The following is a 24,073-nucleotide window of genomic DNA, read 5'->3' on the forward strand; positions in this document are numbered from 1 at the left end:
CAGGCACGTGCCAGGTTGCCAGCGCTTGCTAGGACCAGGCCTTGGAGCGGAGTCCCTGCGGGGGAAGACGGAGCCTCTGGAGGGGTCGGAGCAGATGGCAGCCCAGAGCTGCCTTGCGGGTGCTGCGCACGGTGCATCTGACCCGCTGGGCTGCTCTGCTCTCGTTGTTTGGGGGCAGCGAATGGGCTGGGCGGCAGACTGCCCTGGGGTCTTGCAGGCTCACCGGGCCTGGTGCGCGGTCCTGCCCTTGCAGCTGCATGCAGAGCCTGGCCTCCGAGCACCGTGCCAGCGAGGCCAGAGCGATGGGCATCCCCTGGGCCAGCCCCTCCAAACACACTTCCTTGCTCCAGGGACTTCTTCACCAGGGACCGTCTCACCCTCGCGGGTGCTTCCCACCCCGAGCCTCGGTGCATGCCGGGAGCGTTGCCCCAAAACAGATGCTGCGGGCTGCAGACAAGGCTGCTGCGCACTGATGCGTGGCAGACTCAGCCCTGCCTTGGCACGGTCCCAGGGGCTCAGCCCTGCCACCAGGCTCCTTATCAGACCGTGAATGGGAGCTCGGGGGTCCTGGCTGTTTGCAGCGTCCCTCGATCCAACCGTTTGGTTGCAGGGATCTCCTCGCCAGCCCATCCTGCCTGGGTTGTGCCCCACAAGGAGCCGGCGGCACGCTCAGGGACAGGGAGGAGAGGAAGGACCCTCTTCCCCTGCAACAGGGGCCTGGCGGATCCTCCCCTCCTCCCCAGCCGTGCCTCCCGCTCTCCGGGATCCCACAAGATCTCCGCATGGGATCCATCAGCAGGGGAAGCAGGGATGCCAGGCACGGGCCAAGGGCTGTGCTGGTGCCAGGAGGCATTGCTGGGACTCCAGGAAGGGGAGGGCCATCTGAGAGCCTGTGTGGCTTCCTGCTCCCCGTCTCTGGAGCCCGCGACGCACCCAGCAGCATTGTCCCTGGGCACGGAGAAGCCCGGCAGGGTCCGTGCAAGGGGTCTGCTGGGCAGTCTGGGCTGGCTTTGTCCCAGTCCTTCCCTGGGGGGCCAAGGCTCTCCTGCGTGTTGGGCGCTCACGTGTCTCCTCTGCAGAGCTGGGCTTCCCCCCGCTCGGACCCTGCTCCTTGCGGGGCGCGTGGAGAGGTGCAGGGGTCTTCTCCAGGGCTGGGTGCAGGCCGGCCGAAAGAGCAAGCAGGTCCCGGGGGACCCTACTGGCAGGAGAGGCTGGGGAATGACCCAGGGCCTCGCCACCTGCCCAGACACGACCTGCAAGTGTCCTGCCTGGCTCTGCTCACCCATGTCACCCCGAGCTGCAGCTGTTATTCAGGCCCCGGGCCCCCCCCCCCACGCCGGAGCTCGCCGGAGCCGGCTGAGCCCGTGGCTGCCCCGCAGCAGGGCGGGCGGCACTGACCCCGCCGTCGCCCTCCCGCTGCCTGCTCGAGCCGCGGCAGCTCCCAGCCCAGAGCCAGCCCTGCTGCCGGCTGCCACGGCCCCCTCCCCAGCGCCTCCTCTCCTCCGGCCTCGCTCGGCACGGGCTTAGCATCGCCGCTGCCTGCCGGGGCACCCAGGCGAGGAGCGAGCCACGCGACAGGGGGTGGAGGGGGCGCGTCCTTCCTCCTCTGCTCCCGGGGTGCTCCCTTCCTCCCTCCCCGCCGCCCCAGAGACGGCGCCGGCAGCCAGCAAAGTGTCAGCGCGCGGCAGCTCGTAGCGACAGGATTTCGGGATGAAGCCGGTCCAGGAGCATCGTCTCCGCAAGGTAAGGGGCCGCAGCGTGTGGCTGGCGCGCCAGGAGGGGGCTGCGAGGGGCCGCCCGGCCCGCCGATGCCTTCCCACAGGCGGAGGGGCCCTGCCCGCGCCCCCCGGGGGGGCGGGGGTCACCCCGGGCGCTCGTGGCCGGGCGAAGCGCTGAGCGGGGCGAAGAGGCTGGATCAGCAGTCGATGAAGAGGGCGGGTGGTGGGGTGGGTGTCCTTCTGGCTTGCTTTAGTTAGCGAGGCGGGTAAACATCCCCGCACGGCTAATCGGCCGGGCCCGTGCTCGCCCTCGCCCTCGCCCTCGCCCGCTGGCTGTGCCGCCCAACGCTTCCCCGAGGGGCAGCTGTCCGACTCGTGCTGGGCGGCTCGGGGGCGCGGGTGCCCCGGTGCGCTGGCGGGCGGCCGAGGGCCGGAGCCAGCCAAGTGGAGCTGCAGACCTTGCGGTGGGCAGGAAGCTAGGCCCTCTGCCTTGCCACCCTTCCCCCTCCTGCCTCCCCTCCCCAGCCCTAGCCCCACTGAGCCTTCCCTCGCCATCCTCGGGGCAGGCTCTCGGGAACGGGGGTCCCCCCCGAGACCTCACCGTTCCCGGGTGACAGCCCCCTCTCTCTGTCCCTCAAGTCCCCACTATGTTTCAGGGCAAGTTGCTTGGTTTCTGGAGAGTGGGGGGCTTTGGGCAAGGCCCGTGGGTTACGCGGGGAGGTTTTGGCTGCCGGCTGGGCTCTTTGTACAGCTCGGACCTGTGGCGCACACGGAGCACACCGCTCGTCCCTTTAACGAGTCAGTTTAAAAGCAGCAAGGTGGACCTCGCCGCATCACATCTCTGCTAATTTTGCAGCCTTTCTGGACCATCCTACCGTCCCTTGCATTAGAGACCTTCCAGGCCTCCAGCTATCCTCCCTTTCCTCTGGGATCATCAGAGGGGCCCCATGGAGGCTGCCAGCCAGTGGGCAATGTGTCCTGAGGGCAGACAGGCCTTTTCGGAGCCCCCCCACCGCTAGCCTGGGAACGTGATTTTAAGCTTCTGCTTCCAGGCTTTTATTTCCCAGGCTCTCTCTACCCTGGCCTGCTGTCTGCTACACACCCAGCTCAGTGCTTTGGATGCTCCTTCTGCCAGGCAGGTAAATCCGGAGCAGTCTCTAACACATCTCTGGTTTTAACTGAGCATTTGGAGGGATGAGATGAAGCACGGAGGTGTTTCAGCTGTCGTGAGAAACGTGCGGGACACGGCGTGGAACAACAGGACTGGTTGGCAGGACCCAAGTGGGCGGCTGTCTTCCATGCCCAGCTCTGGTTTCCCTCTGCACACAGCTCTCCCCTCTTCCCCTCCTCCCACCACCTATTTTATTTTGCAAGCGATTTGGGGACTTATTAAAAGCCTGCCATCAACAAGTCCTCCCTCTTCTTCCAAAGCCTTTGCATGAGCCCTTGGAGCAGATGCTGTCTCCTTCCCCAGAGCGTCGCTTCCTGGCTCACCTAGAAGGCTTGTAGGCTGCTCGCTGATGAGGTTAAAACGTCACTGATTTGCTCCCATCAAAAATGACACCTGGGTCACCTGAAGATGACAGCCCTCCTCTCCCATCCCACAATGAAAGGCACACACTACCACCTTTGGTTTCCAAATCCCCTCCCCCCATCCTCTGTGCAGCAATCATTTGGACCGCAACAGCTTGGATCTTTATGTTAAGTGCACTGTGTTCAGGGCCGGTGCTTGCAGCCATGGAGCGCATTGTGGGCTGGGAGCTGTTGCAAAGTTCCCTAAGTATATGGAGCTTCCTGGTGTCACCCCCCAGCTGCCTTAGACAGCCCTATGTGGCTTTGGGGGCGCTCTGAGCTGTAGCGTGCTCGGTCCTGGTCGCTCACTACAGGGTCCTAGTCCTGGTTTTCAGCTGCTGCTGCTGCAGGCTGTAGCTGAGCCAGCTTCCAGCTGCTCACATCTGTGCGCAGAGCCAAACAGAACGGCCTCTGCCTGGTGTCTGAGCCCAGTGCGAAGGTCCCCACCCAATGCACCCCTCTCATAGCGCTGCTCAGCGTGAGGCTTTCCCGTGCTTCCTCTCACGCCGCTCTCCTTCATCTCACCCTCCTTCCTACCAAGGACTTCTTCAGATGATTTTGCGGCTGCAGGATCCACGCAAAGCTATCCTTTGCTCTTCCAAAGCCTTCCAAAGATCCTCAACGGCTGTTCGAGATCCCTCCTGGCATTGACTCTGGGACTTGCTTAGCTCCTGAAATGCCAAATGCAAACACAAGCAGAAATCTCCAAAGTTATTTCCTCCAACTGTTGATGCCATGTTGCTCCAAAATGTTTTAAGCATTGCCTGCCTTCCTCTCCCTGGCAAAACTCTCCCTGGGCTCATTGTAGCAGGAGCTCAGGACTGGGCCCCTATAATTTTCCGCGGCCCCGTGTGTTCAGATCATCTAGAGCTGTTGAGTTGGTATCTTTAGTGTCTGACATCAACTTTCCTCCAAGAAGCCCGGTACAACTGATGGAAGATTTTGTTTGGCGTTGCCTTCCCTGCCTTCGTGTCTCTCAAAGCTCGCCACCCCTTTCCTCTGATTTTGCTCCAGTTTCCAGCTGCGAGTTGGGAAGTTCAGATCTGTTCCCCAGACGTGTTTCGGGGAGGTGGAAAGTCTGATTTCAACCGACAACAAGATGTGCCTCGTGCAAGATGGATTTTACTCCTACTTTTCCCTCCATGCGTTTCCAGAAAAGTGCATAGTGGTTTTTAGCTAGAGACTGGCCCAAGTTATCAAAGCCATGTGGCTTGTACTTCACTAAATCCTTGTCCGTGCAAACCCAAATGCTGCGTACTATGTTCTCACTTCCGTGCGAGTCTGAGTGTAGATGGCACGAGGCTCGAGGAGAGGGGGTCTCTGCACAGCCCTCCACACAAAGCAAAAGTGAGTGTGAAGTCTACAGGTCCTTGCGCCTGACAATAGGTCCCAGCTTTCAGTGGGCACCTGCTCATTCGGGCTGGCCTTGACCTAGCCCCATCATTCCCCAGTGTGCTGTTGGTCACAGAAACTAGCCCCACTGGCCATTTAGTTGACTTTGGCCAAGCTTCAAGAAAGGGTCCCAACACAAGGTTGGCCGGACAACCATCAGCTTCTGTTGCACCTGGGATGCAGTTTCACAGTGTTATGGGGGCATCCTTAGGTCCATTTGCCAGCCCTGACCCAAAGGCAGGTTATACACCGGTGCTGGCTCTGCTATCTCTGTCCTTGGCTTAGTCATAGTTGTTTCTTACTGCTTTCTGCTGAAGTCTTTTATCGTGTGCACTTACTTGAGGGGTTATCTACTCTCCCACTCCCTGGTGTCTTGGACCCTGCAACAGTCCATTCATCTTTGTTTCGGTCTCCCTTCCCTCACTCGGGGTCTGTAGCTGCTCTTTGGTTTCCAGCGACACTTGGTTTTCACATTTGGTTTGTGGATTTAGGGAGAGTCTGCCAGGGCCGAGCACATTGCAACGGGGTACAGTCATCTCTGCATGCAACCGGTCTGTAAGGGAAAAGTCACTGCACTGGTTTAAAACTTAAATCACTTGTTGGAGCAAGTGATTGCTAACCTGAGGCAACCTCCCTGCTTAGATGTCAGGATCCACCGTTCCCTGGAGGACCTCTTGCCTTCTCTTCTCCTGGGAGAAAGGGAAAGTGAGGGCTGTTTTGGAGAGGCCATCTTCGTGAAGGGTGCTTTCATCCTCGTCCCCAGCGCTCACAGCAGGAGCTGACAGCTTTTCTGCGAGACACCAGGTCTTCACACAGCTCTCTCTGGAGAGTCTAAAGAAACAGTATTTTTCAGCTGTCGCCGAAGAAACATCCAGTTAGGAAGTCAAGGAAAAAACCCAAACGTAGCCCAAACGTAGTCAGCTAAAGAGCCTGCATTGTTCTGTTGTTAATACCACGTCTGACCCCGGGCGCCCAGCTTCTTGAGCAACTAAATGTTAAAATTAAATTTTAACTCAAAACAATGAACCGATTCACCTGTAAATCCCCCGGGATTTCATTCAGTGCCCCAAGGGTGATACCAGAGGGGACACGCTTGGATTCTTGATGGGCAACACAAAGGCTCAGGCCAACATTGCCCTTCAAGACCCACCATGGACCACCGCCGCCCTCTGTGAACGCGTGTCTCTCTCTGAGCCCAGCCCAGAGAGGATGTTACAGGTTTTACCTCTTCAGGTTTGGCTATTTCAATTAACAGCACAGCTCCAGCTGTTAAATCTGGAGGTCCTCGGAGCAGTCCTCGCCACGCTGGCCGAATGGGAGGCACATCACACACGTGCTGCTGAGTTTTTAGTGGGAGACTTGAGCCTGAGAAGTGCTGTTGCAAAATTGGTCGTGTTGGAAGAGGCTGGGCTGAGCTTAGCTCTTGTCTCATGCCCTTTCCTCCCCTCGTGGTGCTCAAGCGCTTATTATTAATGTGAGGTTGGTGGTTGGAAACGTGGAAGTAATGAGGTCGTTGTCCCAAACTGCTTCAAAATCAGCCCAGCAGACTGATCCCTTGCCTCAGTGGTTGTCTTTACACTGCTGAACGTGTCCTCTGGACAGCAAAGATGTGGCCAGTGGTTTGCTTGCCATTGGCCGTTCCAGCTTGCCCCTCGCGGACAAAGGTTGTTTAGCGATCGGATCTGCTTTGAAGGACGTTAAGGAATAATTTGTTGGTGCAACTGGAAACACAAGCACTTCTCTAGGTTGCTGGGTATCAGTCTGCGTGGCAGTGTCTCAGGGAAGTGCCCAGATTGGAAGGCTAAATTAAACAGCTTCAGATGGGTTTTCACCGGTGCAATGTTTCAGTCACTCCCTGGTGTATTATCTGAACTCATGATTTCCTCGGCCTGAATTTCTAGCATTTTTCATGCAGCCCTCGTATTCTCAGAGGCATCCGGGGGGGGGGGCAGGATTTTTAATGTCGACTTCAAAAGTGAATGCTTGGCTTTTATTCTGTCTAGCATTTTCAAGTTGGAGCCCACTGTGCGGCTCTTTGAGGCATCCTATCTATACGGCCGCGCACCGCTTCTTTTTTATTCGGCTTATATTCTGTCTAGGCTTTCCAGGAGGAACTTTGTGCCTATGGGTTTGTTAAGTGCATGGACCTACAGGCACTGTATACTTACGTGTGCCATTGCGTGCTGTGCGTGTGTTTGTAAACATATCCATGCCACATGTGTATGTGCATATATGTGTGCAGGGCGTGTTGAACACACCTGTGCATGCACCCAGGGATGACCATGCAGAAATGCAGGTGTGTGGCCAGAGAGGTGGTGAACTCTCCATCCTTGGAGGTTTTTAAGTCTTAGCTAGGATGATCTAACTGGGGCTGGTCCGGCTTGTAGCAGATGTGACCGCCGGACCCCTTCCCACCCTCATTTTCCATGACGCGCTGGTTCTAGGATTCGCACATCACAAGCAGCCGTGCATTTCACAATCGGCTTGGCTACCTCGCACATACTTTCGCCATCTGAATAACTCCTTGTCTCCATGGCAACAAAGCAGCAGGAACTTCACCGCTGCAACGCGGCCTGCTGCGCTGGAGGAAAGGGCAGGACGGCAGCCGCGGAGCCAGGGTGAGCGGTGGGGGCGGGGGTGCGGGGACAGCACGATGCCGTGGCCTGTGGGGCGAGCTGGTATTGAGATCCAGGCCAGGGGCACAGGCAGGGCTGATCTTTGCAGCCAGCTTCAGGGCCAAACGGGAATCCTCTGGCCCCACCCAGAGACCTTGTGCACCCTGAGCATTTCCCAGGGGCATGCCTCTTTGCTCCAGCATTCACGGGGGGGGGCAGCTTGTATGTGAAGACCCCCAGGAGTGGAGACACCTTGCTGGGGCACGCTGTCATAGGGGTGGCCTCGTGGGCAAATGGGCGAGCGCCCGCGACTCCCGTGGCCAGCTGCAACCGTCCCCCTGATGGCTCCAGCTGAGTCGGGCGAAGGAGATCTGGGCTGCAGGGAGGGGGGGCATGTGTCCCGGCACGTTTCCACAGGTCAGGGGCTGTGCCGTGGGGGGGCTTGTCCAGATCATCCTGTGCTCAAGGCTTGCCGGGGGAGAGACGGGTTAATCCCCTGCCAGTCTGCAGCTGCATGACGGGACAGATGCCCAGAGCTTTGCAGGGACCTTGCATGGTTGGGGCATCTGGGGAAATCATTTCAACCCCCAGTGTGGCCAAGGGGCAGTAACCTGGAGCCCTTCCCTCTGGCTCAGTGGGGACGTCGCACTCGATGAGCCGCCAGACGTGGCTCTATATTCTCTCCTCCCAGCTTCTCCAGCTTTCTTTATGCAAGGTCCTTCCATGCTAGTCCCTGCTGGCCTTCATAGCTGAGCCTGTGAACTTTCTGGTGGGGAAAGCAGGCTGGGGAGTGCTCATGCTGGGGGGGTCTGGGCTTCCAGAGAGGATCGGGGCCGCACGGCTTGGTGGCCCCGTGACGCTGCCCTGTAGAGGCAACGGGTCACCAAGGCTGGACTGTCCCTGGCAGCTGCCAGCATCTCTGCCTGGACAGCCTGGATTCCCACCCACTTTTCCTACCTCCTTCTCTTCCCCACCTCCACACCGAACCTGTTGCCATTCTTCCCTGTCCCCATCCTCCTCCCACCCCCTCGCTCCTGCATGCACCTTCTTCCTCTCCTTCCTCCCTTGTCTCCCTTTGGTCCTTCTTCTCTCTCTGCTCATCTCAGCCTGTAACGCCAGACCTGTTGCTAAGCCCCAGCGAGCAAGGCGATGGCGACCTGGACTCCGAGTACCCTGCAGACCGAGGGAACTGGACCGGGAAGCTGGATTTCCTGCTCTCCTGCATCGGATACTGCGTGGGCTTGGGCAACGTCTGGAGGTTCCCGTACAGGGCGTACACCAACGGCGGAGGTACAGGGTTAGGGTCTGCACCGGCGCTCCCATCCTCTGATGAGCTGGCCCCGTGGGCTGCGTGTGGGAATAAAGCCCCTTTCTCTCCTCCCTGCCATTGCGTCTCCAACCAGCCACTGTGGCCAAATCTTTTATTAAGGACATTATAGAATAATAATGCTGGCGGGTGCAGATGCCTCTGTGGGAGGAAGTCGCCTCGTCTGTCTAGTCCTGCTCAGACTGGCTGGGAAGAGAAAATGTGGGGGCTTAAGAGACAAGGATGGTTGGGAGCTGGAAAGTAGCGCCCCCAAACCCATGCTTCCTGCCCCCTGACATTCAGCCTAGTATGGAGGTAGGCTCAGGAAGTGTGTGGGGAAGCTCTGGTTTCCCAGTGATGTTCGTGATGGAAGGACCGTGATGCAGGCAGGGCACTGGGAAGCGCTGGGGGTTTGTCTCAGGATGGTTCAGGGGAGGGTTGGTGCCCGTTGCGTGAAGGTCCAGGCTCCTCTGGTGAAGTCCTGGAAGGATGGACAGTGCATGTTTGGGGATCCCAGCTCTGTGCTGGACTGTGTCACCCTGAGGCTATTCCAGGGATTGAAAAGGGAACACGAGCCGGGCTCTAGTGGACTTTTGCAGCCCCCAATCATACCCCACCTGGGAGCTCATCTCCCCCGTATTGCGGGCACTGGCAATCCATTTCCCACGGGCATTCAGGCCACTTATAAAGACACTCATTTGTACAGTGGTTGTGCCATTGATACAGTCCATCCCCAGGCAGTCCCGTAACAGCGGACTCTACCGCGACCTGAGGACATCTAATAGTCCCCAGGCAGTCCCTGATGAGCAGGCTTCACCGACGTGCGTGCCAGGGAGGCGTTAAGCATTACACAGGCTTCACAACTGAGTAATGAACTGGCACTGGTGCAGAACGCCGGTTGCCAATGCAGCTCTTGAATATGCAGCCAGAAAGTCATGCTTTCGGCTGGTCGCATAAGTCATCCGCCTTTGAAACAGGGACGCTGCCACGTGAGGGCACCGCGCAACCTCCTCTTTCTTCAAGATGGGCTATTTGCAAACAGCCTGCAGGCGGGCAGACCGAGGACGCTTTCCAGTCATTTGCTGATGGTTTGGGACCGTAAATCAACGGGAGAATTTCACAATCTGTCTGCGGAGAAGTCAAGGTTGGGGTGGGGGGAACCTGCATGGAAATATGTAAATAATAAACCATCCTGGCCGCATTAGTTGCCCATCAGGATCTCACAGGCTGAGGAGGGTCCGAGCTGGGCCCGGATATTCCCACCAAGCTTGGGGAGCGATTTTGATGCTTCCTGGCTTGATAAAGGACTGAAGGGTTGTGGGAGGTGGCCTCTTTTCAGAAGAAAGGTGAAATTCAGTTCTGGATGTTCACTATAAAGCTCGTGGGATTTTCAGTGTAGGGATACTAGCTCTGGGGTCCTGAGCACATTGTAGCAGGAGGTCAGCGACATCCTCCAGAGATCTCCCCAGCCTGAGCCAGATGCGAAGTCCTTGACCTAGGGACAGACGTGTAGATTTGATGGACCTGCAGTTCATCGCAGAGGGGGCTGGGCTGCAGCGGTAGGGGCGTGCTTCCCACATCTACAGCCCCAAGACCATACCTACCCCTTCCAAGGGAAGATATTTGGGTTGCACCCTCCCAGGCTTTGGCTAAGGGCATGTGGAGGTCCCTGGATGCGACGTGCCCTTCTGTTCCCTGCCCATTCCCATCCTCCCCGCCCTTCCTTGTCTCCTGCAGGGGCTTTCCTGGTTCCCTACTTCATCATGTTGGCAATATGTGGGATCCCCATCTTCTTTATGGAGCTCTCCCTCGGCCAGTTCTCCAGCCTGGGGCCCCTTGCTGTCTGGAAGATAAGCCCGCTCTTTAAAGGTGCGTGACCCTCTTGGACAGTGAGATTCAATAGCATCTCCATCCTGCCCTCCTTCAGGCACGTATTGGGATCAGCAGTCGAAATAGCGGGAGATGATTGGAGGGTTTAAGCTGACCTGCCGGGATCCAGCCACAAGGCCTGGACTCTCTCTTGAAGCAGCGAGAATCAGTACCATCTTCCCGAAGCCGTATTCAAACCGTTAAGAAAAATCACAACTAAGAATTAAAAAGCAACGCAATTATCAAATGCAAATCAGACTGACAAGCTGGTCTCCATATCAGACTGGAACTAAAGCAGCAAATTAGGAGGATCAGCCAACAAATATATAACGATTACCAATTCTAATAAGGCTTCCAAGGAGTTGGCTTTGGGCCCAGCTCAAGAGTTTCACCCCAATTAAAAGAATCTAAAACATGTGAGATGAGTCACTGGCCACTGCTGTGTACGTGACATCCAAAACCGTCCCTAAAAGACCAGGCTGGGGTGTCTCTGGAGCAGTGCCCGTAGGTGTACACACGAACCAGGAAAAGCTGACAAAGCACAAAGCCTACTAGACATCCAGGTTGTAGCCAGAATGGTCTAGAGGCAAAAAGAAGTCAGAACTCATGGTACAGATGATATCTTTTATTAGACCACCTACATTTTAAAAAAAAAATTCTTTAATTGCGAACTTTTGGCCACAAACACCCTTCTTTGGGCATAGGAGAAAAGCTTGTCGAAGTTCTCCTGGGTAGAAATGCAAGCTCATATTTCACAGGGTGTTTGTGCCCGCATGCTTGCAATTAAAGACAGCTTTGTTGCAAACATCTAGTTGGTCTAACGAAAGTCTCTTAGAAGACTTTGGCCTTGCACGTGCTTAGGCAACACCCCCCCTCCATGATGTTGGATCTCCTTTATCCAGTCTGCTTTATTCAGTGTCTCAGCCTGCGTAGTGTCTCACGACGCCCTGGGCATGGCAGGGGGCTAGGGCTGATTTCAGACTCGCTCCCCAGCGCTGGCTAGGCTCGGGAGGCGCTGCAGTAGATCAGAGAGATACCAGGACGTCGTGTCTCTGCGGTTGCACTGAGCTGTATTTGCATCTCGCCTCCCTTAGGTGTCGGGATGGGCACGATCCTGATTGTCTCTCTGGTGGCCATTTACTATAACATGATCATTGCTTATGTTCTCTTCTACCTCTTCGCGTCCCTGACGAACAACCTGCCCTGGCAGCACTGCGGCAACTGGTGGAACACCGACCTCTGCCTGGACCACCATGTCATCAAGGCGGGGAACGCGGCTCTCCCCCTCAACATCACTAACACGGTCAGCCCTAGCGAGGAGTACTGGAGGTAAGGACGGTAGCAGAGCTGACAGCCCGCAAAGACGCTGGCAGGAGAGTCCTGGAGACGGGTCCGGTGGGCACCCACGCTCACCGACTGCCCGGGGAGGGCACACCGCTGCGGGCTGCGTGTCTGCGCTGATGGAGCGGTTGCATGTGCAAAACCCCAGCTTCGCACCCTGTCTCGCTCTCCGCGTTCAGTACGAGCGTGGCAGTCACGGACGCGGGCGTGCTCTGCCCTGTCGCTCAAGCAGCAGAGGCGCCCAGGGGCTGTAGCTCAGCATCTGCATGGATGTAGCTCTGGGTTGCTGCATGTGGGCTACTTGCCTCTGAATCACAGTCAGCAATAGCGCACTAAAGGCCAGGCTGTTTTAGCAGGTGGCTGCCTTGCAAGGGGAACTCTTGTGCGGAGTAAGGTTTCGCTGCCGGTTACATAAACCAGGTGGCGGTGGTTTGTGGGTTGTCATCAACAGCCGTCCCACGGTGTATATCGGAGGCAATCATTTTCTCACTCTTCCTGTGTTTGAGGCTAAGTTGGGAATTCGAGCAGGGTGCCCGCCCAGCGCTGCCAGGTACCGACGAGCTGGCAGGTCCATTCACATGGGTGGCCACGTTCGAAGAAATACATAGGACGATAGGAAAGTAGGGGACCTCATGAGGCCATCTAGTCCAGGCCCTTGCTTAAGGTAGGACTGTTCCTGACCTCAACCATCCCAGCCAAGCGTCTGTCCAACCTGCTCTTGAAAACTTCCAGAGACTGAGATTTCATAGTATCTCTAGGCAGCCTGCTTCACGCCCAGGCAGAAAGTCCCTCCTCGTCTCCAATCTAAATGAAGCTTAAGACGGTTGCTCCTAGTCCTGTCCCCTATGGTCATGGAGGAAAGCCCATCTCCAGCCCCTCTGTAGCCACCCTTCAGGTCCTTGAAGATTGCTTTCATGCCGCGATACATGCCCGGTCTAGCAGGGGGTAGCCCCGGAGAGCTAGAAATCGAGATGTTCGGGGGTCTCTGGGCCTGTTCGAGTCCCTTGGGTATGGATTTGTTTTGAGCTGATTTCACATGGATTAGATGGAGCGGGACCTACAGCTTCTCCAAAACAGCTCCTTTATATCGTTCGCATTAACTGCTGTAGGAGCAGAGCGTTCCCCGGAGGCCTCCCAAACGTTGGGCTTTGCTTAGACCCTTGTCCCACGCAGGACAGCTCTTGCCAAGAGGTTTGTCCGTATCCTTCACCTGGTCAGGGTCAAGGGTAGATTTAGGTGCTGAATTCAGGATGAGACCTCGGAAAGGAGAGCTCGTCTCTGCTATGCTGCTGGAGGGGGGGCACGGCCTGTTTATTGACGGCTCTCCTTTTGCCCTAGCCGCTATGTTCTTCATATCCAAGGGAGCTCTGGGATCGGGGATCCTGGGAGAATCCGCTGGAATCTGTGCCTGTGCCTCCTCCTGTCTTGGGTCATCGTATACCTCTGTATCCTCAAGGGAGTCAAGTCCTCCGGCAAGGTAAGCGGAGCAGCAGCAGTCCTCTTTCTCAGCCCCCCCGTCTCTGGCTTTGCAGGCCCGGACTTGGGGAAGTAAAGGCATCTATTTCTGTGATCCACCCACGGGCGAGCCTGTGGATAGGCTGGAAGCAGTCAATTAACTAGCTCACCTGCTCGATCCAGTGGCTACAAGTGGGCACGGTTTGGAGAAGGGGTAGTTTGCCGAGCTAGCATCCCCCTCCCAGAACGCAGGGGCGCTGCTTCCCCCGCTTGGATTGCGTGGCACTGCTCTTCGCGTGGCGTTAGCTGCTCTCTAGATCTGTCACGATGACCCAGGCAACACGACCGTGCCTAGCTCGCAGGACCACGTAGCAGAGATGCACGGCAACACAGACGTCTCGCCCGCCTACGACTGTGCTGTTCGAGCGCCTGTTCGGGGCGAGCTGCTCCCGCCGCGAGCTCACCCGGAGGCGTGCGTGCTCTTCTTGCAGGTCGTGTACTTCACCGCCACATTTCCTTACCTCATCCTGCTCATGCTGCTCGTCCGCGGCGTGACCCTGGAAGGGGCCTGGAAAGGGATCAGGTTTTATCTCACGCCCCAGTTCGACCACCTGCTGTCTTCCAAGGTGAGGAGGCCTTTCCCGCGTGCTTGTCTCACCCCAAGGGGTGCCCGAAATTCAGGCTTTTGCTGGGTGGAGGGAGGGCTCGGTGATGGGCTTTATAAAAGCGATGAGCCCTATTTTACCGAGTATGGTGTGACACAAAACAGCTTGCAACAGCTCCAAGCCTCTTCCCTGACCTCAACGCCCTCCATCCCTGGGCTTTTCCCATGGCCATGAGCATGTGCTCTTCAAGCCACGCGGAAACTTCCCTTGCCCTCTCTCTGCCTCTTGTCCTCTTCCTCGCTCACACGTGTGCACAGGGCTCAGCCAAAGCCCCTCCTCACCCCAGACATTTGAATTCCCGAGCAGCTTTTCACTGACTTTCGGGTTGGGAGGAGACACATGCTTATCTGCCTCTGACAACTCCCTTAAATGAAGGACGGGGGTCACCGGCATCATGATAGGAGGGAATGGGTTTTAGTGACAAGGGCCAGGGTGGGATTTGCTTTATCCGCTGCATCTCCAAGCAGGTCTGGGCAGCAGGGTACTGAAAATGCACGGAGAAAAACCTTGGATGCCGCAGCAGGTCAAGCTGGTTATAGCTGGCTCCAATTAACACTCCTGTCAGCTGCCTGCTTGTCAGAAGGAGGTGTAAAATCATTTCCTTTTGAAAGAAGGAAAAAAAACCCAACCCACGCACACACATAGAGGGAAAAAAAACCCCTCAAAACCCCCCAAACTGCAAATAATTTCTAGCCTGTCAGGATCTCAGTGCTGCCGCAAAGGGACGGTGGCTTTTGGGCAGGCCAGGCAGGCCTGCACTTTGCCAGATGCTGAAGCCTGAATGAATAAAAGGGGCTAAATTCAGGTCCTTCCCATCACCAGCTGCTCCAGAGGAAGAGCTCCTGGACCGAAGTCAAACAGGCCCTGCCTTTACGGTGATGGCCTGTTGGCAGAGCAGCCCGAGGGAGGCAATCACTAATCAGCTGCCGTGAGGTTGAATTGTCTCCTCTTTTGGGGAGCTCCCAGGTCCAAGAGGTGCTTTCGTTGCAAAGAGCTGAAGCCCAAACACCTTGCTCCGAGTGGGGACGGTCCCCCACCCAAGGAGGGCTGGAGACCAAGGCCGCACGTTGCGGGCGGCCGGGAGCAGGGTGTCCCCGGGAGAGCACAGCCGTGTGAGTTGGTCTTTTGGGGGCAGAGGTGACGAGCGGAGAGGTGCGTGTGACAGAGGAGTCCTGTCCTGGCCTCATAACGGCCTTGAGGCGCTCTGCTTCTCTCTGGTTTCCCCCCTGCAGGTGTGGATAGAAGCTGCTCTGCAGATCTTCTACTCCCTCGGGGTGGGCTTTGGGGGGCTGCTTACCTTCGCCTCCTACAACACCTTCCACCAGAATATTTACAGGTGGGTTTCCAGGCCAGGGTGGGGGCGGAAACCCAGCATGGGGAAGCCCTATCCAGAAGGGAAGCCACATAGGATGGAGCATCAAGTGACAGGGATGGGGCCTCCTGGGTGGGCCTGAGTCAGGGAGATAGAGGGAGGATGGGAGTTCGAGTCAAGCTGGAGGGCAGCAGTGCCCGAGACCCACGGATCACTGGGAAGAGAGAGACCTGTGTCCTCTGACGTGCAAGAGGGTCCTTCCCCTTGCACAACCCACCCATTGAGTGCCTCTTCCACCCCTCCAGTCTCCTTCCGCAGCGCGCGGAGGAGCAGGAAGCCTGCTTGGCCAGTGCACAGGTTGTTTCACAGCCGCACCGGGCCGATGGCCCAAGCTGGGTGTTCTCCCAGGTCCACCAGTCATCCAAGGAGAAGACCCCTGCGCAAGGTGGATCAGCACCAGCAGCCTGTCCTCGGTCCCAGGCCCCATGAGCTGCAGTCTTTCTCTCGTGTCGCTGGGACCGGCGCGGTCTCAGTGTGATGGGGACATGCTCACTTTGGCTGCTTTCCCCTCCTGCAGGGACACGTTCATCGTCACCCTGGGCAATGCCATCACCAGCATCTTGGCGGGGTTCGCCATCTTCTCCGTTCTGGGCTACATGTCGCAGGAACTCGGCGTTCCCGTGAACCAAGTAGCAAAAGCAGGTCAGACCGAAGCATAGTCCTGCCTTTCTTCTCTTCTTGGTGGGGGCTGCAGGTGTATACACGAGCGTGCAGGTGCACATATGTGCATTTGCGTGTTGGGGAGCACAGTCAGGTGGAACATGTTAACAAGGATCCTGGGAGTTATAAAGGGCTTCCCTGGAGGACTGCTGAGCATTGGACGAAGGGTGAGGCCACAGTCTTCCTGTCAAATGGAGACCGGGGAGGCACAGCAGAATAGGGGGATGTGTCAAGGTCACACTGCAGCTCCTGATGGATCCTGGCCTCTGACCTCTCAATCCCCAGCTGAGGATTTAGGGATCTGAAGTGGCCACCTCAGCAGCTAGGAGAGGCAGGCACTGCCTGGGCAAGGAGGTAACAGGGTGTCTCCATGCCTCTGGCACGGTTGCAGTCACCGGGAACACGGGGCGCTGGACCGCCAGCCGCGGCCTCGCTCAGCATTGCCGGCTGACTCTTCCTCTGCCACGTCTCTGTCTGTGCCCCCTGCCCAGGGGCATCGCTTTTGCTTGCAGCCTTCTGGCTCTTCTCCGCGGGGCGGCTTCGCTGCATCCCTGCCGGGAGTCCTAGCAGCAGCCCAAATGCCAGCCTGCGGGGTCCGGATTAATGGATTCAAAGGAAAGGTCAGAAGGGACTGCTGTGCTCGTGTGCTCTGACCCCCTTCCTCCGCACGACGCAGGCCACTCCGGGCTCCGTCCTGTTGCAATGCAGGTGCCTATTTTAGAGCAGAAGCCAACCTTGCGTTAACAGGGGCCAGTGAGGGAGAACCCGTTGCAACCCTAGGTCTGTGGTTGTGATGCTTAAATGCCCTCTGGTTTATAAATATGCTGCCTTTTCCTAGTCTCAAGAGATTGGCTCCAGCCTCCGGCCATTGCAGATCTGGATGGATCTTTCTCTGATGGACCCCTTATTAAAGCCTTGCTCCTCACATAGGTACTGGCAAACTGTGACCAAGCCAGCTCTTCACTTTCTCTTCCATACGCTATGTGGATGGAGCTCCCGGTCTCTCCCATGGCTTTGACATCGTTCACATCATCCTCTCCAGTGTATAAGCATCCTCCTGGCACTGTGCATGCCAGAAGTGGATGTGTTACTTCAGGGCTAAACACACAGAGGTCATAGGACTTCCCCATCCCATTCAAGATTCCCATTGCACTGAGTTCTTGCATTAAGTAGATTATCTACCATGAACCTCAAACCTAGGAGAGAGCCCCATCCTTTCTGCACAGCCCTCAGTCTTCACTCCCAGACATCGGATATTGCATCTGGCCATAATGCGTACCTGAGCCTGGTTGCAAAGCGATCCAGGCTGCTCTGTGTCAGCCGTCATCATTTCCCCTTCCTCCAATCCGTGTCTCATCTGCAAACTTCATTTGCAGGGATGAACGTGTTCCCCGGAGTTACTGAGACCACTGTTAGCAAGTAGAGAGCTGAGAAGGACCCCACTAAAAATGCAGCTGCTCAGTTAGGACCCCCCGGTATAGCTGCTTGGTGGTATGTAGGAGCTAGTAGCCAGCAGTGATGCCACTACATGAGCTCTGTGTTGGTTATGCATGGCTTGATCGAAATGTCGTGCTATACCTGTCAGCAATCCCATTTGTAATCTCATCCTAAAGATCATGCTGCAAGGGGGTCTATTTTCCATACGACTGGGGCAAAAAGGGGGCTAGGAAGTGAGAACAGCCAGAGGCAGCTCAGGGCCTGGACGCTGCGCTCTGAGGAGACGTGTGGGGCCAGGCGTGGAAGCAGGCAGCTCTGCAGTTGTGGCTGAAGGCAGGGGGAGAAAAGGGCAGCTGCCCAGACCTGCCTTCCAGCCGCATCAATGCAGAGAACCGTGCCCCTGGCAGGGGGGACCCCATTCACTGTGCCATCCTCTACGTGTCCCCTAGGTCCCGGCTTGGCATTCGTGGTGTACCCCCAGGCCATGACCATGCTTCCTCTCTCTCCGTTCTGGTCTTTCCTTTTCTTCTTCATGCTGCTGACCCTGGGCCTGGACAGCCAGGTAAGGACTCAGGCTGCTGGGCAGAGACGTGACCCGCGCCCCAGCACGTGGCTCACGTCACTCAGAGCCCTCTCCCCTACCTTGTATGCAGTTTGCCTTCATGGAAACCATCGTTACTGCGGTGACAGATGAGTTTCCTTATTACCTGCGACCCAAAAAGGCCTTCTTCTCAGCCGTCATCTGCATTGTCCTGTTCTTGATGGGGCTCATTCTCACAACAGAGGTAAGCACAGCCCACCGCGCCTGGGGTTTCCAGGTGCTCCCAACATGGAGGAGCTGCAAGGAGGAAGTTGGCCAGATCTGCAGTCACCTGTGGCGGGGACCGAGTCACAGAGATCTGGGACAGAAGTTCAATAAACTGATTTAACCTAAATCAGTTAAGTCTGATACTACTTCTATCCAGGTTAAACTGGTTTCAGCCATTTTGCAAGTGGTTTATGTGCACTGAACTGTTGTCGTGTGACAGATCTGGACCAGTTTCTGATCACTTATACCAGCTGATGTGGAACTTCTGTCCCTAGCCAGAGAAGGGAGGGTACTGGGAAAGATGAGCAGAGCTCCCCATGAGAGCTGGCAGCAGGCTGGGAGAAGCCTGGCTTGGACAGAGCTGGGTCATTCCCAGTGGAGGATTTATCCCGGCCTCAACCCCAGTTTCTTTTATTAAATACCATTGTAGAAATTGCATATGGTTGAGTTCTGGGCTGGGTTTGGCCAGCAGACCAGCACAACCGGATGGAGACCTGGACATTAGCACTCTTTGCATCTCTGAGAAGGGGCACGAGAGGCTTTGGGGTGGAAAGTGAGGGTGTGTGAAGCAGGGGGCTTGGCTTTGGGGACATAGCACCCCTCCAGGAAGGCTGGTGCCTTGTCCTTCTCCTCCTCCAGGGTGGGATGTACTGGCTGGTGCTGCTGGATGACTACAGTGCCGGGTTTGGACTCATGGTGGTGGTGATCACGACCTGCCTGGTGGTGACCCGCATCTACGGTGAGGAGACGGGCATTGCCGGGGTGGAGGACAAAGCTGAGGGGCAGCAGAGATGGGGCTGCGGGAGCAGGGTGGAGGAACAAGGGGGCTCCAGGGTGGGGTGATCAGCCCCTTAGCGCAAGGCTTGTGCCATAGCGTGGCTGAGCGGTGAGGCCCGTGCCCAGGGAGGCTATCGGCAGCAGCCGTGCGGGCTCATCTCTGACGCTTCCCCCCTCTGCCTCTCCAGGAATGAAGCGGTTCTGCCGGGATATCCACATGATGCTGGGGTTCAAACCTGGGCGCTACTTCCAAGCCTGCTGGATGTTCCTGTCCCCAGTGACCATGATGGTAACTGAGGTGGCCCCGTGGGTGTTGTTCAAGCTGCTCCATGGGATAAGGGTCAATGCCTTTTGGGCCAGATCCCTTTCCAAGGCCCTCCTCTCTTTTACTCGGCACCTTGGTATCGGTGTCCTGGCTGTGGACCTCCACTCAGCACTGTCTGACCAGGTCCACGTCACCCCTGGCAATCCCAGCCAAGGAAGCCCTGGGGTGGGGGGTCCCAACGGGGTCTGGGTGGGAGCCTGAAGCCCTCGGCAGGGTTTGCACGGACTCATCTGTTGGACTCCCCCCTGCCCTGTGCTGCAGGCCCTGCTAGTCTACAACATCATCAAGTACCAGCCCTCGGAGTATGGGAGTTACCGCTTCCCCTTCTGGGCCGAGGTCCTGGGCATCCTCATGGGGCTCGTCTCCTGCCTGATGATCCCCGCGGGGATGGTGCTGGCGGTGCTCCGAGAAGAGGGGACGCTGTGGGAGGTGAGTGACAGGCAGGGGCCAGCACCTGTGTGTGCCCCGGGGTGGGGGTGGGGGTCACTTCTCACCCCAGGGCTCCCCCCGTCTCCCCCAACCTGTTCCATGCCACGGCTTGTTTTGCAGAAAGTCCCACTCCTGCATACAAGACAAGCCCTTCCCAGTCATTTAGGGCCTTTTCAGCCATATCTCAGTGGGGTTTTGCTGGCGGGACCCTCTAGGCTCTCCCGGTGACTGAGAACAGGGCATTGCTAATAGCCGAGAGGTTAGACAAAGGATTTGTCTGGGATGGTTTGCACAGGCCTGATCCTGCCTCGGGCAGGGGTTGCACCAGATATCCCCTCCAGCCCAAATTCTCTGTGAATCACTCCGGCCTGCCCTTGCTCTGGCTTTGCGCTGTGGCCTGTCTCCTAGGGCAGGTCTTCCACCCCCATGGTCTTTCCTTGGCATGGCAGAGGGGCACCTTGCAGACTGACTGAAACAGGGAGCGGTGAGGTCATGCCGCACAGCGGACTCCCGTGGGCGTGTGGCACCCTCTAGTGGGATCCGGTTGCACAGACCGGGGGCGGTTGTCATCCTCATTTGAGACGTGGAACCAGGTTAATAATAATCCACAGAGCAAGCAGCCTCTGCCTGGGGGCTCTGCCTTGCCCTGCGGTGACACGCTGCTGCACGGGGGCTCCTAGCGTGTGTGGCACAGGTGTGTCTGCACTGCTGTAAGGAAGTGCCTGGTGGTGCTCGGGACAGTCAGCAGGTCTGGGTGCAACCCACCCACGGGGAATCGGTGCTGGGCAAAATCTGGCTGGCACGTGCCAGAGCCAGCCTCGCAGAGCGTGTCCTGAGCCCCCGTTCCCACCCTGAGCCATAGGGCAGCGAACAACAAAAGGGGAGCGCTGGAAGTAATGGATCTGTTTAAATGCCCCAAATGGTCCCCCCCCTTGCTGGCTGCACACACAACCCCTAGGGCTGGGACAGACATTGCAGAAAACAGTTTGACCCAGATCAGTTAAGTCTGATACCAGGTTTATCTTAAAACCAGTTGCAGCCATTTTGAAACTGGTTTACATGCGCTGACCTTCTGTTCTGTTACAGGGTTAAACCAGTTTCTGATCACTTAAACCAGTTTGTGTGTCATGTCTGCCCCTAGATCCCCAAATTTGCATTTGCTTGTGACCCCTTGTCAGACCCTTAGCCCCAGGCAGGCACCAAGGCTTTGCTTGCAGAGCCCTGCTGCCAAGCCACAGAGATGGCTAGAGGAAGGGTTATGGGGGTGCCCTGGTCCCCTCAGCAAGGGTCCTTGTCCCCTGGCAGAGTGAACACACACAGCAGAGAGGGCTCAGGTGCCCTCTGGATCTAAATGTCTCCCCCGCTTCGGCAGAGGGGGGCAGTGAGTCTTGCGCCCTGCGCTAGGTTAAGTTAAGGAACCGCCAGCTCAGCCCGAACGCATTGCACAGCACAGCAGCGCGCCGCACGAATCCTGCCTGAGCGCAGAGCCCCCCAGCCCTCGCCGACCCAGAGCAGCCAAAACACCTCCCGCAGCTGCAGGGCTTTTATACTGAGACAGGGCTTTCTCCCTGCCCCTTCACTCTTGATGGAAGGGTGGCTTAGCCAATCCCTGCCCTCTGTGCCAGAGCAGGCTCCTCCCCCTTTCTGCAAGCAGCTGTTTCTGCTGGAGGCTGGGTGGTGGGGGGCTTCTCATTAGCTACTGGAGCAGTTTGCCTGGCTGCGGGGCTCTTGCTGCGGGGGTGGGGGGTGAGGAAGTGAAGGGAGGGCACATGTATATTATGCATGGAAGAGCTTACCCCGCGAAGGGGCAGAACAGCGTGCCTGGGGCTGTTAGCCCGCGAGGAACCCCTGCAGGGAAGGACCCCGCTCCAGGCTGGGGCTGGGATCCAGCTCTCCTTCCTCCCCATCCTGCTTTTCCAGACCTGGCACCATAAGCCCCTGGACCTGACAGGTGGTTTGCCTCCCCCGGGTGCCTTGCCTGGAGACCCGCTGTGCTCATCGCACAGATGCAAACGTAAGGTTGGAAAGCTGCGGCGCTGGGGGAAGGCCTTCCCCCAGCTCCTCTCCTGTCCTCAGGGCCCCGATCCTCCAAGGATCTCACTGGGTCAGTGGGCATCAGGCCCTTAGGGGGACCTGAGGCTGTGCCTGGGGCATGGCCGAAAACAGGGACATTCCTCTCCCTGGTACCAGCCTGGCCTGAGGAACACCCCCAGGGGCCCTGATGCATTGCTTTTGTTGGGGAATCTCCTGCTGCCCCACCCAGGGCACAGATAAACCCACCACCCCTACCATCAGGATGCCCGCTCCTGCCACCCTGCCCTTCATCTCCTGGTTGCACCCGCAGAGAGTCCAGCAGGCCAGCCGGCCGGCCATGGACTGGGGCCCGTCCCTGGAGGAGGACAGGACCGGGATGTACGTGGCTACCTTGGCGGGCAGCCAGTCCCCCAAGCCCTTGATGGTGCACATGAGGAAGTACGGGGGCATCACCAGCTACGAGAACACGGCCATCGAGGTGGACAAGGAGATAGAGGAGGAGGAGTCCATGATGTGAGGAGGTCGCGAGCCCTGCGGGGAAAGGAGAACGGGGCACGGGGGTCCTCTCCCCATGAACTTGCACAGCCACACTTGGGCTTGCGGGCCTGTCCCGGCGCGGTCGGGAGCAGCCCCTGGGACACCCCGGCCTCTCCAGAGCCGTCTGCGGAGACTCCCAGTGTCGTCGAGGTTCTCGTTTAGTGTGGCGAGCTGTGTCATGACTCCGTGTGTTCGTGTGCCAGTGCCCGGTCCCCACCCCTCCCTTCCCTTTGCACAGACAGCGCTGGGTGCGAGGGAGTGGCGAACAAGGCCCCTCGGGAGGTTTCCCCTTTTTGCTGCCCCTCATCTAACTCTGATGCCCAACAAACAGTCTGCAGAAAGGCCTTCTTCGTTGAGGCCCAGCAAGAAACCCTTGCTTTCAAAAGCTGCCACTTGTGCCCTCTCTCCTGGCAGCTCGAGCCCCACTTTGAGGTGAATCCAGAACCTCAGGGGAAGGGGGTTTAGGAGCCCTCCCTACTGACCACGGCTGGAGATGGGGCACAGCCTCTGGCTTTTGGCTCTCTCCCCCCCAGGACAGGCCATGAAGAGGGGTCTCTGCATGCCCACCCTTTTCACACACGCTAAGAGCAGAGTCCTGGCAGGTGGGGGCCCATTAGCCCCTGTCCAGGTGCCAGTGGTCTCCGTTTGTTGGCTGGTGCATGCTGGGCCATCATGGTCCTGCAGCCCTTGGGGTGCGGGTCAGGTTCGGGGGGAGGAGGAAGGGGCTGTCCTGCCCATGATGAATGAGGAAAGGATGCGGTGTGAAAGGGGGGATTTGCATCTGAACGGCCCCTTAGGAAGATGGGCACAAATGAGGCGCAGCCTTGGCCTGGAGTCAGTGCATCCCTGGCCTGGACGCTCGCTGCCCCAACATGCCCCTCCGCCCGCTGTCTGTGTTCCCAGGAGTGGGTGGCTGCACCGGGTGCTTCCCTATGCCTCAGCCCCCCGGGGCTGGCAGCATCTCTATGTGCGGTGCCCGTGACAGACGCTCATCTCCTGCCAGCTCCTGTGTCTGGGGGGGCAGGTGCCCTCTTTGAAGACGCTGCTCCAACCGTGCCCCGCAGCATCCGGCAGGGCCGTGGTCCCCGCGTGTGTTCGCCAGTGTGCGTGTCCCCTCGGCTCCGCAGTAAACACCAGTGATGATGCGTCCGTTCGTGCCGGCTGTGCTCTCAGCACACCCCCCCTCTTCCTCTCTTTGTCCTTTGCACTAATAAAGCACCTAGTGCATTCGTGTCTAGCTGCTACCACGTGGGAAAGCATTGTTATTTCCTCGGGGGGCTCTGCCGCGCCTTTCAGATCCCTTCATTAAGAGCTCAGACGTGTCCCCCTGTGCTGGACTCAAGCAAACACGAACACCAGCCCCTGGCAGGTTCAGGCTCTATCTGTGTAGTCCTAGAAGCCATCTGGGCCCGGTGGCTTCCTTGGGTAACCAGGGGCCATGGCAGAGAGGTCACTGGTCTGTGATCATTTGCTCTGCCTTTTCCTCCAGGTTTTGAGGCCCAGAAGCAGAAACCTCTGTTGCTCCCAGACAGGCAGTGGTTCAGAGCATGTTTGTCTGGGGCAGGCTAAATGCACACCAGGCAACCCCTACCGATTCAGGTCTCCAGAGAGGCCTTTCCCTGGGAGGGACTGGGCAATGGCTGTGGGTCGGGGACACAAAGGACACGGCTCCCTTCCCGACTTGGCCCAGCGCCACCTTTGCACTCCTCTCACCGCAGCTCCCTGCCTTGGAGGATGGGGGGCACCGACTTCCAGCCCCGG

At 57.8% G+C, this 24,073-nt stretch overlaps 1 protein-coding gene across 1 annotated transcript; it reads left to right on the forward strand.

Annotated features, from left to right (window-relative positions):
• Window positions 1–1,656: 1,656 nt before the first annotated feature.
• SLC6A7 (solute carrier family 6 member 7) lies at window positions 1,657–22,772 on the forward strand. The gene is made up of 14 exons (XM_019535224.1): window positions 1,657–1,743; window positions 8,404–8,587; window positions 10,341–10,472; window positions 11,567–11,801; window positions 13,152–13,290; window positions 13,760–13,894; window positions 15,166–15,269; window positions 15,823–15,947; window positions 17,852–17,964; window positions 18,056–18,187; window positions 18,850–18,949; window positions 19,176–19,276; window positions 19,574–19,741; window positions 22,086–22,772. The coding sequence occupies exons 1-14, from the start codon at window positions 1,711–1,713 to the stop codon at window positions 22,290–22,292; spliced, it is 1,908 nt and encodes a 635-aa protein (XP_019390769.1). The 5' UTR covers window positions 1,657–1,710; the 3' UTR covers window positions 22,293–22,772.
• Window positions 22,773–24,073: the final 1,301 nt, after the last annotated feature.

This window comes from Crocodylus porosus, unplaced genomic scaffold, assembly GCF_001723895.1.
Source record: "Crocodylus porosus isolate Cpor-Errol unplaced genomic scaffold, CroPor_comp1, whole genome shotgun sequence".
Taxonomy (NCBI): Eukaryota; Metazoa; Chordata; order Crocodylia; family Crocodylidae; genus Crocodylus; species Crocodylus porosus.

Excerpts from the sequence above, each read along its gene's own strand:
- SLC6A7 (XM_019535224.1), top strand. The coding sequence starts at position 1,711 with ATGAAGCCGGTCCAGGAGCATCGTCTCCGCAAG. Across the intron at positions 11,802-13,151 it reads CCTAGCGAGGAGTACTGGAG|CCGCTATGTTCTTCATATCC; the intron begins GTAAGGACGGTA and ends CTTTTGCCCTAG. Across the intron at positions 19,277-19,573 it reads TGTCCCCAGTGACCATGATG|GCCCTGCTAGTCTACAACAT; the intron begins GTAACTGAGGTG and ends CCTGTGCTGCAG.